This window comes from Aspergillus fijiensis (assembly GCF_003184825.1).
Source record: "Aspergillus fijiensis CBS 313.89 unplaced genomic scaffold BO72scaffold_22, whole genome shotgun sequence".
NCBI classification, from domain to species: Eukaryota; Fungi; Ascomycota; class Eurotiomycetes; order Eurotiales; family Aspergillaceae; genus Aspergillus; species Aspergillus fijiensis.
In genome coordinates, this window is record NW_024468998.1 from 236,779 (window position 1) to 248,707 (window position 11,929).

The 11,929-nt window shown below is 53.9% G+C and overlaps 4 protein-coding genes across 4 annotated transcripts; 2 read left to right on the plus strand and 2 right to left on the minus strand.

Annotated features, from left to right (window-relative positions):
- Positions 1 to 1,449: 1,449 nt before the first annotated feature.
- Positions 1,450 to 2,844, minus strand: BO72DRAFT_477336 (FTR1 family protein). The gene has a single exon (XM_040947436.1). The coding sequence runs from the start codon at positions 2,782 to 2,784 to the stop codon at positions 1,654 to 1,656; it is 1,131 nt and encodes a 376-aa protein (XP_040801464.1). The 5' UTR covers positions 2,785 to 2,844; the 3' UTR covers positions 1,450 to 1,653.
- Positions 2,845 to 3,085: 241 nt separating this feature from the next.
- On the plus strand, positions 3,086 to 5,317 carry BO72DRAFT_447923 (uncharacterized protein). The gene has a single exon (XM_040944671.1). The coding sequence runs from the start codon at positions 3,406 to 3,408 to the stop codon at positions 5,251 to 5,253; it is 1,848 nt and encodes a 615-aa protein (XP_040801465.1). The 5' UTR covers positions 3,086 to 3,405; the 3' UTR covers positions 5,254 to 5,317.
- A 2,453-nt stretch (positions 5,318 to 7,770) lies between these two features.
- Positions 7,771 to 9,638, plus strand: BO72DRAFT_105747 (uncharacterized protein). The gene is made up of 2 exons (XM_040938905.1): positions 7,771 to 8,050; positions 8,121 to 9,638. Exons 1-2 carry the CDS (start codon positions 7,991 to 7,993, stop codon positions 9,456 to 9,458), a joined length of 1,398 nt encoding a protein of 465 aa, XP_040801466.1. The 5' UTR covers positions 7,771 to 7,990; the 3' UTR covers positions 9,459 to 9,638.
- Positions 9,639 to 10,330: 692 nt separating this feature from the next.
- On the minus strand, positions 10,331 to 11,326 carry BO72DRAFT_105752 (fungal specific transcription factor domain-containing protein). Its single transcript, XM_040938906.1, has one exon. The coding sequence runs from the start codon at positions 11,127 to 11,129 to the stop codon at positions 10,425 to 10,427; it is 705 nt and encodes a 234-aa protein (XP_040801467.1). The 5' UTR covers positions 11,130 to 11,326; the 3' UTR covers positions 10,331 to 10,424.
- Between the last annotated feature and the right edge of the window lie 603 nt (positions 11,327 to 11,929).

Below are 11,929 nucleotides of genomic sequence, written 5' to 3' on the forward strand. Positions count from 1 at the left end.
GTGTGCATGTACCTGGTAAGATGCCATAGTACGAGAGCATGACTCTTGGCAAGATGCGAGTTGTTGACCAGTCAGTGGGTAGGACGGCACATTACCACTGACTCAGTTCTCATTACTTAGAAAGTGTATGCCAACCTGCTGGACTGAAGCTATAGCACCGCGGGGTTTTTCTCAATACCATCCCTCCTCAACTCAACTCGGTGCTCGGAACAATTCCCGGCCATGAAAGTGGGACCCCAGGCCCGATCCGAGGCCGAAACGGTAGGAGTTTGCGAATCCCCCCACACCACTGCACACGAGGCTCACCTTGGCATTTGCAGGCTGTACAACAACAACAACAACACAAGAGAATTGCAATTACAGGGAAAGCCTGATTTGACTGCAAGTCGACTGTATCACGCTACCACCGTCGAGCAAGCATGGCATGCGCCCAAGCATGCTGTTTCGTGCAGACCCACCTCGAAGAAGGCGACATGGCATCCGGGCCCCACCGTCGGTTTTGTCTGCGAGGGTCGGTGGGCAGGAAGACTCTGACAGTCACACGCGGACATTGCCGTAAGGACCTGACTTGCCCAAATCAGATGGTCAGATTAGATTGCCACGATTTATAAGATTGATAATCGATGCTGTATCAATCAGAAGCACGACAGCTTGTCACTTTCGGACGGCCGAACTTCCGATGCCCGAACTTCCGACGTACGATCCCATCTAGACATAACCAGTGGAATCCAAGAGAAAAAGGCCCCTAGAACGGACGGCATCCTTTCGATGCGTCGAGAAACTAATACTGCGGAAATTGCCCGATGGCCAGAAGAATCTCGTCTTCGGCTATTACTGCATCGGGTCGGGCGACAAGATGAATGCCAGTCAAGTGAACTTACTCGGCAAGGAAGCGAGGCCAACGATAACCTGTATAGTGGATAAACGTGCGTAGGCAAGTATGGCCCGGTAAGTCTTGGCCTTCTGGTCGAACTACCAGCAAAGACAGAAGAAAACTCTGCGCAGGCCAGTACGGTTCCTGTTCACTCATATACAACCGAGACAGAGATTAGTGTTCGGGTGCAGGTCGCGGATTTCCTTGGCATGGACGGGGGGTCCAAGAAGCACATTTCGCCATAGATGCTTGAGGTCTTGGCTGTTAGGCCTGTTCAGGAATGAACCGCCGACAAATGCGTGCCCAAGGACGCTTGATACAAGGCAAAGTGTCGAGCTCGGAAGAACTGCCGATGATGAAGTGGAGAATCGAGTCCCGTCCGAGCGGAAAGGGTAGGAGCTTGCGAGAACTTACAGAAGAAAAACAAAAACTGCCAAGAATCCCCACATCCGCACTGAAGCTCATCTTGGCGACCCACTACTACTGCAGGCTGTACAGACTGCAATCTCCAAACAAGAAAAAGAAGCCTATGGGTGGCTATCTCGAATCAGGTCTGTTCTCGCAAAGTATGACTCATTTAATTAAGATTATTTGATAACAAGCAGGTAGCCGAGCGTAGTTTGACATGGATGAATTTTCTGACAGCAGGAAACAACAAAACACAGAACCAGTCGATCAACCAGAACAACGGACGGACATGATGTCCGGTCCGCCATCAAAGTTGATCATCACCTTTTTTTATTCCTTTCTCCTACCCTACTCTTGCCGCACACCCCTGCTCACTTCATCTCCACCATCTGCTGCTCCACCACAGCCTCCTCATTGAACAGCCCACTGTGCACCTGGCGCACAATATCCTCTCCGTTCTCCTGCAGGGCCGCAAGCTTGGGCTTGGCGTACCACTTGAGACCCGGCACCTTGGCCAGCCCAATCAGGATGCGCTCGCGCAGGGACCGCTTGCCCGAGCGCTCCTCCCACAGCATGTAGGCCACGCACAGCATGATGAAGATCCAGTAGACGTTGTAGGAGATGATGGAACCGTACGTGCCGGTGTTCTCCCATCCGAGAATTGCGTTGAAGACGTCCCATCCGTTGTCGGTCTCCGCGTTGCAGCAGTTGACGTGCCAGACCGTCTGGAGGATGTTGTACGAGCCCGCTCCGCTGCCCTCTTCGGCGACGTCGGATCCCACCCCCTTCTGGTACTCGTAGTACTGCAAATCCCAGATCGACTTGGAGAACATTCCCGCTGCAATCAGATACAGCACACAGGTCGAGGCAATAAGGAAGAGCTGGATGGACATCACATTACCACCGCGGTAGATGAGGTAACCACAGGTCAATCCGGCCAGCATGCCGGTGAAGACGGGCAAAGGGAAGGCAGTAGCCGGGTAGCCGAGCGAGACACCACCGACGAAGACGACAGCCTCGACACCCTCACGCATAGTAGTGATGAACGGAAGGAGGAACATGGCGTAGCGGCGGGCCCAGTCCCCGAGCCACTTGGACTTTCGATGGTGCTTGCTCTTCTCAACGAGCGCCTTGGCGATCTTGATGCGCCACTGCTCTTTGGTCTTGTTGATGCGTAGCAGAGCCAGACCCATGACGGTTACAATGACGGTTGCGATCAGGTAGAAAATACCTTCCCAGAGATCTTCGGCGTTGGACCAGATATCGTGGCCCAACCCGTAGAAGACACCGATAAACGCGCCACCAATAATCAAGCAGCAGACTATGCCGGTTATCGAGCCCGCCCATACTTGCCGCACCAGCCGTTTGTAGATCCCCTGGTCCTGGTGTGGCTGGCCCAGACTCTGCTTGAGGAAGGCGAGGAGCACCGAAACAATAATCACCGCTTCGAGACACTCGCGGAAAACGATGAAGAAGACCTGGACAGCAAAGACATTGACCATGGTGGGCGACTGCGGGCGAAAAAAAGTTCGCACGGGAAGAACTTGAGTCTAGGTTTGGAAACCCTGAGAACGCAGATGTAAATGCAGGTCTCCGACGGGGACTATATAACGGCTTCGTGGAATGCACACCCCCTGTCGGTTGCCCCTCCCTTGCTTGCTCGCAGCGGCAATTTCTGGCGAGAGTCGGCCCAACTTTTCCCAATTTTTCCCACCCTAGTTCCTCAACCGTATTTCGGAGAGACATCTTATCTGATCATTCGACGCCTTTGCCTCGCAAGGTTGATCCTGTTCCGGTTCGGGGGGATCCACTGCCCAAGACCCGTCAAGCACCGAACCCAATCTTATCATCCCTTGGCCAATCATTCCAAGACCCACCACCATCTGATATGGTCGGGATGGGGGCCAGTTCGTATCGAAAACAAACTTACCATCCACCCACCTTCCTCCATCCTTGTTACCACTAGTTGATGCGCCAAGCGAGAAAGAAAATTCCCGCGGCGTGCGCCCCCGTATAAAGCAAGTACACCGGAACCACCATAGATCGTGTTGCTCTCTTCTCCCAGGAGTCTGTCATCCTCCCTCCCTTCTTTTCCCGCGGTCTTCTCCTTCCCTCCAGTAGAGATGTTACCCTATCTTTGCTATTTGCTGGTGCTGGTGTTCAGCAAGCCTCTGCTGGCCAAAGAAGTTGTCTACGACTTCAATGTCACCTGGGTGACAGCCAATCCCGATGGACTGGCTGATCGAAAGGTGGTGGGTATCAACGGGCAGTGGCCCTTGCCTGTCATCGAGGTCGATAAGGGCGATCAACTCGTTGTGAATATGTACAACGGACTCGGTGACAAGAGCACCAGTATTCACTTCCATGGAATGTACCAGAACGGCACCAATGATATGGACGGGCCCTCGATGGTCACCCAGTGTCCTGTCGCCCCCGGGTCCAGCATCACCTACAACTTCACCGTCAACCAGAACGGGACATACTGGTACCACTGCCACACCGATTACTGCTACCCCGATGGGTATCGCCAGGCGTTGATCATCCACGATAACAACTCCTACTTCGCCGATGAGTACGACGAGGAGTTCACGGTGACCTTGAGCGACTGGTACCATGAGCTGGCCGAGGACATCAAGCCCGAATTCATGTCGCTGTACAACCCGACCGGCGCCGAGCCCATCCCGAACTCCTGGCTCTTCAACGATACCCAGGATCTGAGCCTGTCCGTGAAGCCCAACACGACATACCTGCTCCGACTGGTCAATATTGCAGCCTTCACCGCCCAGTATTTCTATATTGAGGACCATACCTTCAAGATTGTGGAGATTGATGGCGTCTACACGGAACCCACGGAAGCGGACATGCTCTACCTTGGCGTGGGACAGCGATACAGCGTGCTGCTCACCACCAAGGACACGGCCACCAAGAACTACGCCATCGTCACGGTGGTGGATTCCACGCTGCTGGACACCATCACGCCGGACCTGCAGCTCAACAACACCAATTGGCTCGAATACGACTCCTCCGCCACACACCCGCAAGCCAACATCACAGTGGCCGAGTCGTCGGACCTCAACCCCTTCGACGACGCGACGCTCGTGCCCTACGACCACATGGCGCTGCTGGAGAACCCGACCGTCTTGATCAACGTGGCGGTGGTCATGGACAACCTCAACAACGGCGAGGGCTACGCCTTCCTCAACGAGATCAGCTACACCGCCCCCAAAGTCCCGACGCTGTACACCGTCATGTCCGCGGGCGAGCTGGCCACCGACCCCACCGTCTACGGCGACTACACGCACACCTACGTGCTGGACCACAACGACATCGTCGAGATCATCCTGAACAACAACGACACGGGCTCGCACCCCTTCCACCTGCACGGCCACAACTTCCAGGTCATCGACCGGTACCCGTCCTACGGCCCGGACTTCTTCGAGTTCGCCGACGCCGGCATCCCGCAGCCGTTCGACGCCAGCAACCACTCCGCCTACCCGGCCTACCCGCCCCGCCGCGACGTCGTCGTCGTCCCGCCCGAGGGCTACGTCGTGCTGCGCTTCCGCGCCGACAACCCCGGCGTCTGGTTCTTCCACTGCCACATCGACTGGCATCTGATGCAGGGCCTGGCCATGACCTTCGTCGAGGCGCCTCTCCTCCTCCAGGAGAGGCTGACCATCCCCGAGGACCATTACGCCGCCTGCAACGCCTCGGGGGTTCCCTATGTGGGCAACGCGGCCGCCAACACGGAGGATTACCTCGATCTCAAGGGCCAGAACAAGCAGCCGGGTTGGATTCCGGACGGCTTCACGACCCGTGGTATCGTCTCCATGGTGTTCACGGTGTTGAGCGCTTTCCTGGGCATGGGGTCGATCGCGCTCTACGGGTTGTCGGACCTCAAGTTTGTGAAGAAGCCCGAGGCCCAGGCGGACGGGAGTGGGCAGACTGGGCAGGGGGATGAGTATCGGGATTAGAGGACGTGGGTTTTCACTATATGTGGTTAATATGTGCTTTAAAATTGTGCAGTGTTGATTTATTTAATGGTATGACTTGTGTTACTGTGTGATCCGTCGTGTGGTCCCGAATTGGGTTGAGGATGGTGTCTTGGATTCGATTTATATAAATAGTAATGATGCGCTCCTTCTGACACCTTTCTTATCTGATCGCAATATTTCCGATCGGACATCGGTTCCCTTCGCTGGTCGGGGATCTGAGTGGGCGGGCTGATCACCCACGATCACCTCCCAGGGAGGGGCGGGAGCATCACATAGAAATCAAAAAGTGAGAGGGGGGTTCGTTACAAACCCACGAGCTACTAAGTACTCCGTAGATGACGAACAATTCCAGGTGATCGTACAGTGGTGGGAACTTCCCCAGGCTTGCTGACATTATTAATACCTACTACATGCGAATGATCATTGCTGCCCAAGGCCCCCCAAGAGAGCGGGTGGCAGTAAGTCTTGTCCAGGAAGGCGGTAAGGAAAAAAACAGCTTCGAAGTGTGATTCTTGCGACGCCGGGGCTGTACTGTATGTCCCCGGGCGAGTGTCGCCGGCTCCCGCGGTGCGCTTTGGCTGTTGTACTGTACTATCTTTCTGCTACAGCTAGGAGGATATCAATACTCATTTCAGCATCATGTTGATATACTTGTGTGCGCTTAGTTACTTATTCGTTCCGTATATGTTTGGAAGTTGTCTTTTGGCTTGTTTTTTAAGTTGACCTGTTAGATGATAGTGTCCTCGATCAACATATATGTCTTCCAGGGGTAGAGACCCATGACGACACGGGTTCTCCAACAACTTCGGGTCCAGCGCAGCCACTCATCATAATACCACCATCTCGTCACCACGATTATGTAGAAGTAGGATAAGAGCACCGATTGCAGCGAAAGTGAAGAGGGGCTTGGTGTGAAGACCCCCGGTGGTCGGGACTGCGCCGCCAGCCTCATCGACATTATAGGCCTCAGGCAGCATGGCAGTAAATCTATCTTAGGGAGGCGGTGAAATGCCTTCCAGTTTCCAGTGGGGTCAGGAAATTCTTCCGCGCGATTCGTTCCTTTTCATTCTTGCGCAACCCGGCGACGGTGCCCTCCTCTAACTTTTGCTTTTGGTCTATGCCAAGTTAGCGACAGTACAGATATATATCCTTCTGCGCTCAGTCACTTCCCAGCGTTGATTAAAATTACACTCCACGTCCTCGCACCTTGGTAGGCAATTGCTATAGTAGCCTGCCAGGATCTACCACTGCATAGAAGCGCAGGTGCGGCGATGCCGACAGGCCAACCGTGCAGAAGCTGACACTGCCACGGGTTGATCTCAGCCACTGTGGCGGTGGGTGAGCGGACCAATGGGCGGCCAGTGCATCACCGCCATTCTGACTTGGCCCTCAGGCAGGAAGCTAGAAGAGGGGTTCGCAAGGCGACGAAATTCTTCCTTCTAGTCCCTGTCTAGCGCTCTTAGCCCTCCCTAGTCCGGTCGCATCACTTCCCAGCTTCTCCATCATGGAACAGGGAATTTCTCAGCATCGAGAAAGCAGTAACAGTGGAGTTGAGTAGAGAAGCAGGTTGTTCAGGATACACTTGTTGAATCCATAATCCATTGATCTCACCCATCGGTCACAATCCATCCACCATGTCCAGACGTCAGTACACTTTGAATAGTCCAGTACAACGTGGTACTTCGGGCAGACAGCAAACTCCCCTCCACGTCAGGTACCGGTACAATTAACCTCGGATGGAGCCACAGCACTGACACTCCGGATGACATGGCCCTGATTTTCTCCATCCACACGTCAGTCAACCTTAGGCAGTGACAACACCGACAACACTCTCCCCCCAGCGATCCATGCAGCCACTCAAGCCTATTTTGCAACCCGCCTGCTGCCTTGCTCTTGGCTTCATCGACACCCAACCGCCGGGTGGAGGGATGCGGTGATCGCTGCTCCCGTTCGTTGCTTTATGCCCATCCCCTAGGCGCCGCTTGGGGTCATTGCGTCCTATGATTTTAAATTCCGTCCCAGCCCCCTCGGATTCACTTTTCTGTAATCCTGTTCAATTCTCCTATATGGTTGCCTTGAGTATCTCTGCTTTGCTCTGCCTATCGGTCCCTATCGGTCGCGAAATAACTCGTTTGGGTGGCGTGGATTTCCCGTTTGCTCCGTCCTACCTCCTAGCGCCTTAGACTGCATTTCGATCCCGCCGCTTGCCGCCGCTTATCGGGTCTGCGAGGGCTTTGCCGTTGCTCGTGATCATCATCCCATCCCCCCTCACACCAGCTGGACTGGCCTGTGCAGATTCAGCTGTCTTTGTTGATGTTTTGCCATCGGAGGTATACCTCGCCATTCACCACTACCTAGCAACTATTCCTGCTACCATATAATCAAACCCGACACCACTCCTACCTCACCCTAACCCAGCTCAGTGCCCTCAGTGATACCCACAATCCAAGCCAAGATCGGGGCCAAAGAAATCCCCCCCCCCACTGAGGATCCCAACTATCAAGACACTATCAACTAGTCTTGCGCTACACCGCTCGTCTGACGTCCATTTCCCCGCCCCTTTTTGCCGGAATTTCCCCCCATCCTTAAAAGTTGGAGATTTGGACCAGAATTGAATGTCGAACTGGAAGTTGCTTCTTCATCGACTCAATCCAGTCGTACTGGAAACCCATTCAACTTGACACAAAAGTCCCGGAGTTGAAGCACCCTCCCAACCATGGCGCCGTTGGGCGAGACCATCGCGGTGATTGATAAGTCCGGGAAGGTGGTTAGCACGGTACGTCTGCGCTTGCTTCTCCACAATCAATCGCGATAAGGGACTGACCTCTTCCCCTGCGGGGTCACAGAGTAAACACCTCTTCGGGGTATTCAGCCAAGCCAAGAATGCCTATCGGGAACGCAAAGCCCAAGTGCAGTCCGAGCGGAATGCCAAGATCGCGGAGAGGGAAGCCCTGAAGGCGTTACAGAACTACCACATTGACGGGGGTGACCAACACTATCAGTACGACGCGGCGCCGTCCGTTGCATCATCACGGCGGAGTCATTCGCGACACTACTCGGGCCGCAGTCGCAGCCATCACCCTCGCGGTGGGTCCCTGTACGAGGAAGACTACGAAGCCGACGACTACTACGACCAGCCCCGAGAAATGGTGCGACGACACACACACCACGATGTGGGCGTGCGGGAGATGGAACGGCCGGTTCCGATCCGCTCCCGGTCCGACCACCCCTCCCATGTGGATATGGATCTGGCCTACGGCGAGTTTCACCCTTCCGCACTGGAACAGCAGCAGCAGCAGCAGCCCCGCCAGGGCGAGCTGGTCCCACACCAACATGGCCAACTCCAACGCATCGAGGACCCCGAATTGAACGGTCTCGTCACCCGCGCGCAGTGGCTCCTCGAGGAGGCCGACTGCATGCAGCACACGGCCACTGCGACCATCGCCCACCTGCAGAAGAACCCGGACTCCATGGCGGCTGTCGCGCTTACGCTGGCCGAGATCAGCAATCTGGTCACCAAGCTGGCGCCCTCGGCGCTCGGGGCGCTCAAAGCCGCCGCACCCAGCGTGTTCGCGCTCCTCGCGAGCCCGCAGTTCCTCATCGCGGCCGGGGTGGGGCTGGGAGTGACGATCGTCATGTTCGGCGGCTACAAGATCATCAAGCAGATCCAATCAGCATCGAAAACTCCGGTCATCGAAGCAGCCCCACAGCAACCACCATACCCACAGCAATATCCCCGCGACGGGGCAATGGACGACCCCAGCATGGAGGACATGATGGAACTCAACACGGACTGCCTGAGCAGCGTCGAGATGTGGCGCCGCGGGGTGGCCGACGCCGAGGCCGAGAGCGCCGGCACTTCGGTGGATGGCGAGTTCATCACCCCGACCGCCGCCATGATGTCGGGCATTGATGTCACGACGGCGCGGATGACGCGTGACCCGCGCTTCAAGTTCGACGACGACGAGGAGCGCTCGATGGCCTCCTCGCGGCGGTCGCGGCGGTCGCGGTCGCACCACCACGGCGGCAGCAGCGGCAGATCGCGCGCCGACCACCGGCCCGCGGAGTCGTATGTCGGCTCGAAAGCGCCTTCGTCGCATCACACCTCGCCCAAATCGGAGGCCAAGAAGCCCAAGGAGAAGACGAAGCGGTCCAGTCGCTTGAGGCTGATGTTCACGACCTGATGCGAGGGGACTGTCTGTGCCTGTGCACGGCCTATGATCTTACGATACTACTAAACGACAGACCGCACCCGGGTTAAAAAATGATGTATAAAGTGTTGACGATTCTTTCGTTCCTTTTCTTCTCTTCCTTTTTTTTTTCTTCTTAGCTTGCAAGGCATGGCTCTGTGAGATCATGCCGGGCATATATTGATTATGGTGTGTTACATTAAGACGTCATGACGGGGCGTTCTTCAATATTCCGAACCAAGTTAGGGTTCGCATTTGACTTTTGTCTCCCACTAGAAAGAGCAGACTACAATTCTTTCCAATCGGGTCTATAAGGGTGGTTGCGCTTCGGGAGGTTTTATCCCTTTTTTTTTCATGCATCTTTATCATACACTGGCGTCAGGGGCAGTTACCATCTTCTATTACAGCAAAACTCACTTTCTTCCGGTCGGACTTCAATCTGTGCATACAACAGAGAAGCCTGTTTTGTTTTCCTTCTTCTTCTCATTTACTTTCTACAGACAGTACAGCTATCCGTCTTTCGTCGTTCCCTACCATCATGATATCTATGAGCAGTTTTAGATACCTACGATTCCATTTTTTCGCCTAAGGACCAGGATGGACTACAGAAATTGGTGATCGATAATGCCAGGGCCCGTTGCATCGCGTGTTAGGAAGTGGCAAGCAATTTGAGCCGCCTTCAAACAAAAGAGCGGCTCAATAGCCCTGCACGCATGTATGCATGTTAAACACCGAGAGAGGTCGAGTATAGCAAGTAGGGGAAAAAAAAACATACAACAGAAGGGATTCGCTGGTGGTCACCCACCCAACTACTAACCTCCCGGCGTGTGGCTTAAGTACGGCTGAGCGGACGGGAAGCCCTGTTTTCCACACCCTGTGGTCGTATGTGCTAGTCACGAGACTTATGCAAAACTTCAATATCTGATATCATAGTGTTGAAAAGGCATAAACTGACCTTAACTACACTGGAGCTGCATTGTTGATGATCTCCTTCAACCTTCTAGCAGCATACTCACCAAAAGCACTTTTGTGCGACAAAGAGTCAAATATCTGAACGGCAGCGGCAACATCCGCCATGTGATCATGGCCTGGTTCACAACGACACCGAGACCCGTATACGGCCAAAACATTCGCTGCCGAGTATAGAGGTAACAACATTGACCTACATACAGTCAGATGAAATGGACTAAGAGGAATGGAATCCAGACGCCCGTACCACGAAGCCATCAAATGGCCCTTAGTAGCCAAATCTGTGCATAAATGGAGTATATTATGAGCGGACTCGGAGCATCTTGAAAACGAAACTTTCTTCGCTCTCGTCGATGGTGTCTGGTGGATAAGTGTGCGGTTGATCAGGATGCGGTAGTAAAACAGTATCAGCAGCAGACTTCGTCGCTGGATAGAGCCAATACAACCGGAGGCGTCTGACGTATCTGTACCCACGTATGTGTTCTCGAGGCCCCCTGACTCAGTACACGAGCTCAGTTCTGCCTTCAGATTAACGAGCTTCTCATCAGCCACGATGACCGCATTTTCGACAGTTTCCCAGTCCATTGAGGCGCAGATGGCTGTTTGGAACCTATACAGCACCAGAGCCACTTTGCACATGTTGGCTTGGTAGTTGGTGGAGTCCCAATTGGACTGTGTTTCAGAAATCAAAGGCATCTCGACCAGGAAATCGTTTTCACGAATGCAAGGTTGGCCTAATGGAATGTTTAGCCAGTCCAGAATGACCAGAGACCACCATAGAGACCGCTGAGATTCAAGATCCGGGAGAATCCCTGTACGATGGGTGTAGTCATTATTGATCCCGAGGCTTTCACCAATCCGGACTGCACATCCCAGCAGATTGTAGTACAAATTCAGGTCACCAAAGTTTGAGAACACGGTTCCAAGAATTGAGATTGTCTGGATGTTTCGGACATCCAATAGACGGAGAAAGTCCGCTTGGTGGAGGAAATACAAAGCAGCGTCGTACCAATTTTCTCGTAAGAAAGCAACCCTCTCTGTCATGGAAAAAAAGGTAAGGCGGGTTCATCCAGAGCAGAGAAGATCTACAAATCTTTAGAGATATCACATTCCCCAAGAGATATCTCATCTGCATATGCGATCCCTATCTGTCAGGGAATCATTAGCACAAAACTCCATGCAGAACCAGGTCAGGATTGCGAACAGTAAGATGGCTGAAATACAGAGCTAACCACGACGCGTCCGAGGTAGTTGGCGATTCTCTGCATAATTGGTTTGGTTTATCTCGAAGCCCTTGTTGCTCGAGAGTGGCGGGAGAGACGGCCGAGTGAAGCCAGGCCCACTTTGCAGCCTGGGAGAAGAGAATACAACAACATTAATCGGATGGGTAGATGACCTCCGACGCACTTGCAATGCCCGCAGGCCGATAATGGGTTCGGAGGCAAAGATAGAGCTCCTGCTCTTCCTGGTCTATCAAAGCCAATGAGGAAATGGGA

Excerpts from the sequence above, each read along its gene's own strand:
- BO72DRAFT_477336 (XM_040947436.1), bottom strand. The coding sequence starts at position 2,784 with ATGGTCAATGTCTTTGCTGTCCAGGTCTTCTTCATCGTTTTCCGCGAG.
- BO72DRAFT_447923 (XM_040944671.1), top strand. The coding sequence starts at position 3,406 with ATGTTACCCTATCTTTGCTATTTGCTGGTGCTGGTGTTCAGCAAGCCT.
- BO72DRAFT_105747 (XM_040938905.1), top strand. The coding sequence starts at position 7,991 with ATGGCGCCGTTGGGCGAGACCATCGCGGTGATTGATAAGTCCGGGAAG. Across the intron at positions 8,051-8,120 it reads CCGGGAAGGTGGTTAGCACG|AGTAAACACCTCTTCGGGGT; the intron begins GTACGTCTGCGC and ends GCGGGGTCACAG.
- BO72DRAFT_105752 (XM_040938906.1), bottom strand. The coding sequence starts at position 11,129 with ATGCCTTTGATTTCTGAAACACAGTCCAATTGGGACTCCACCAACTAC.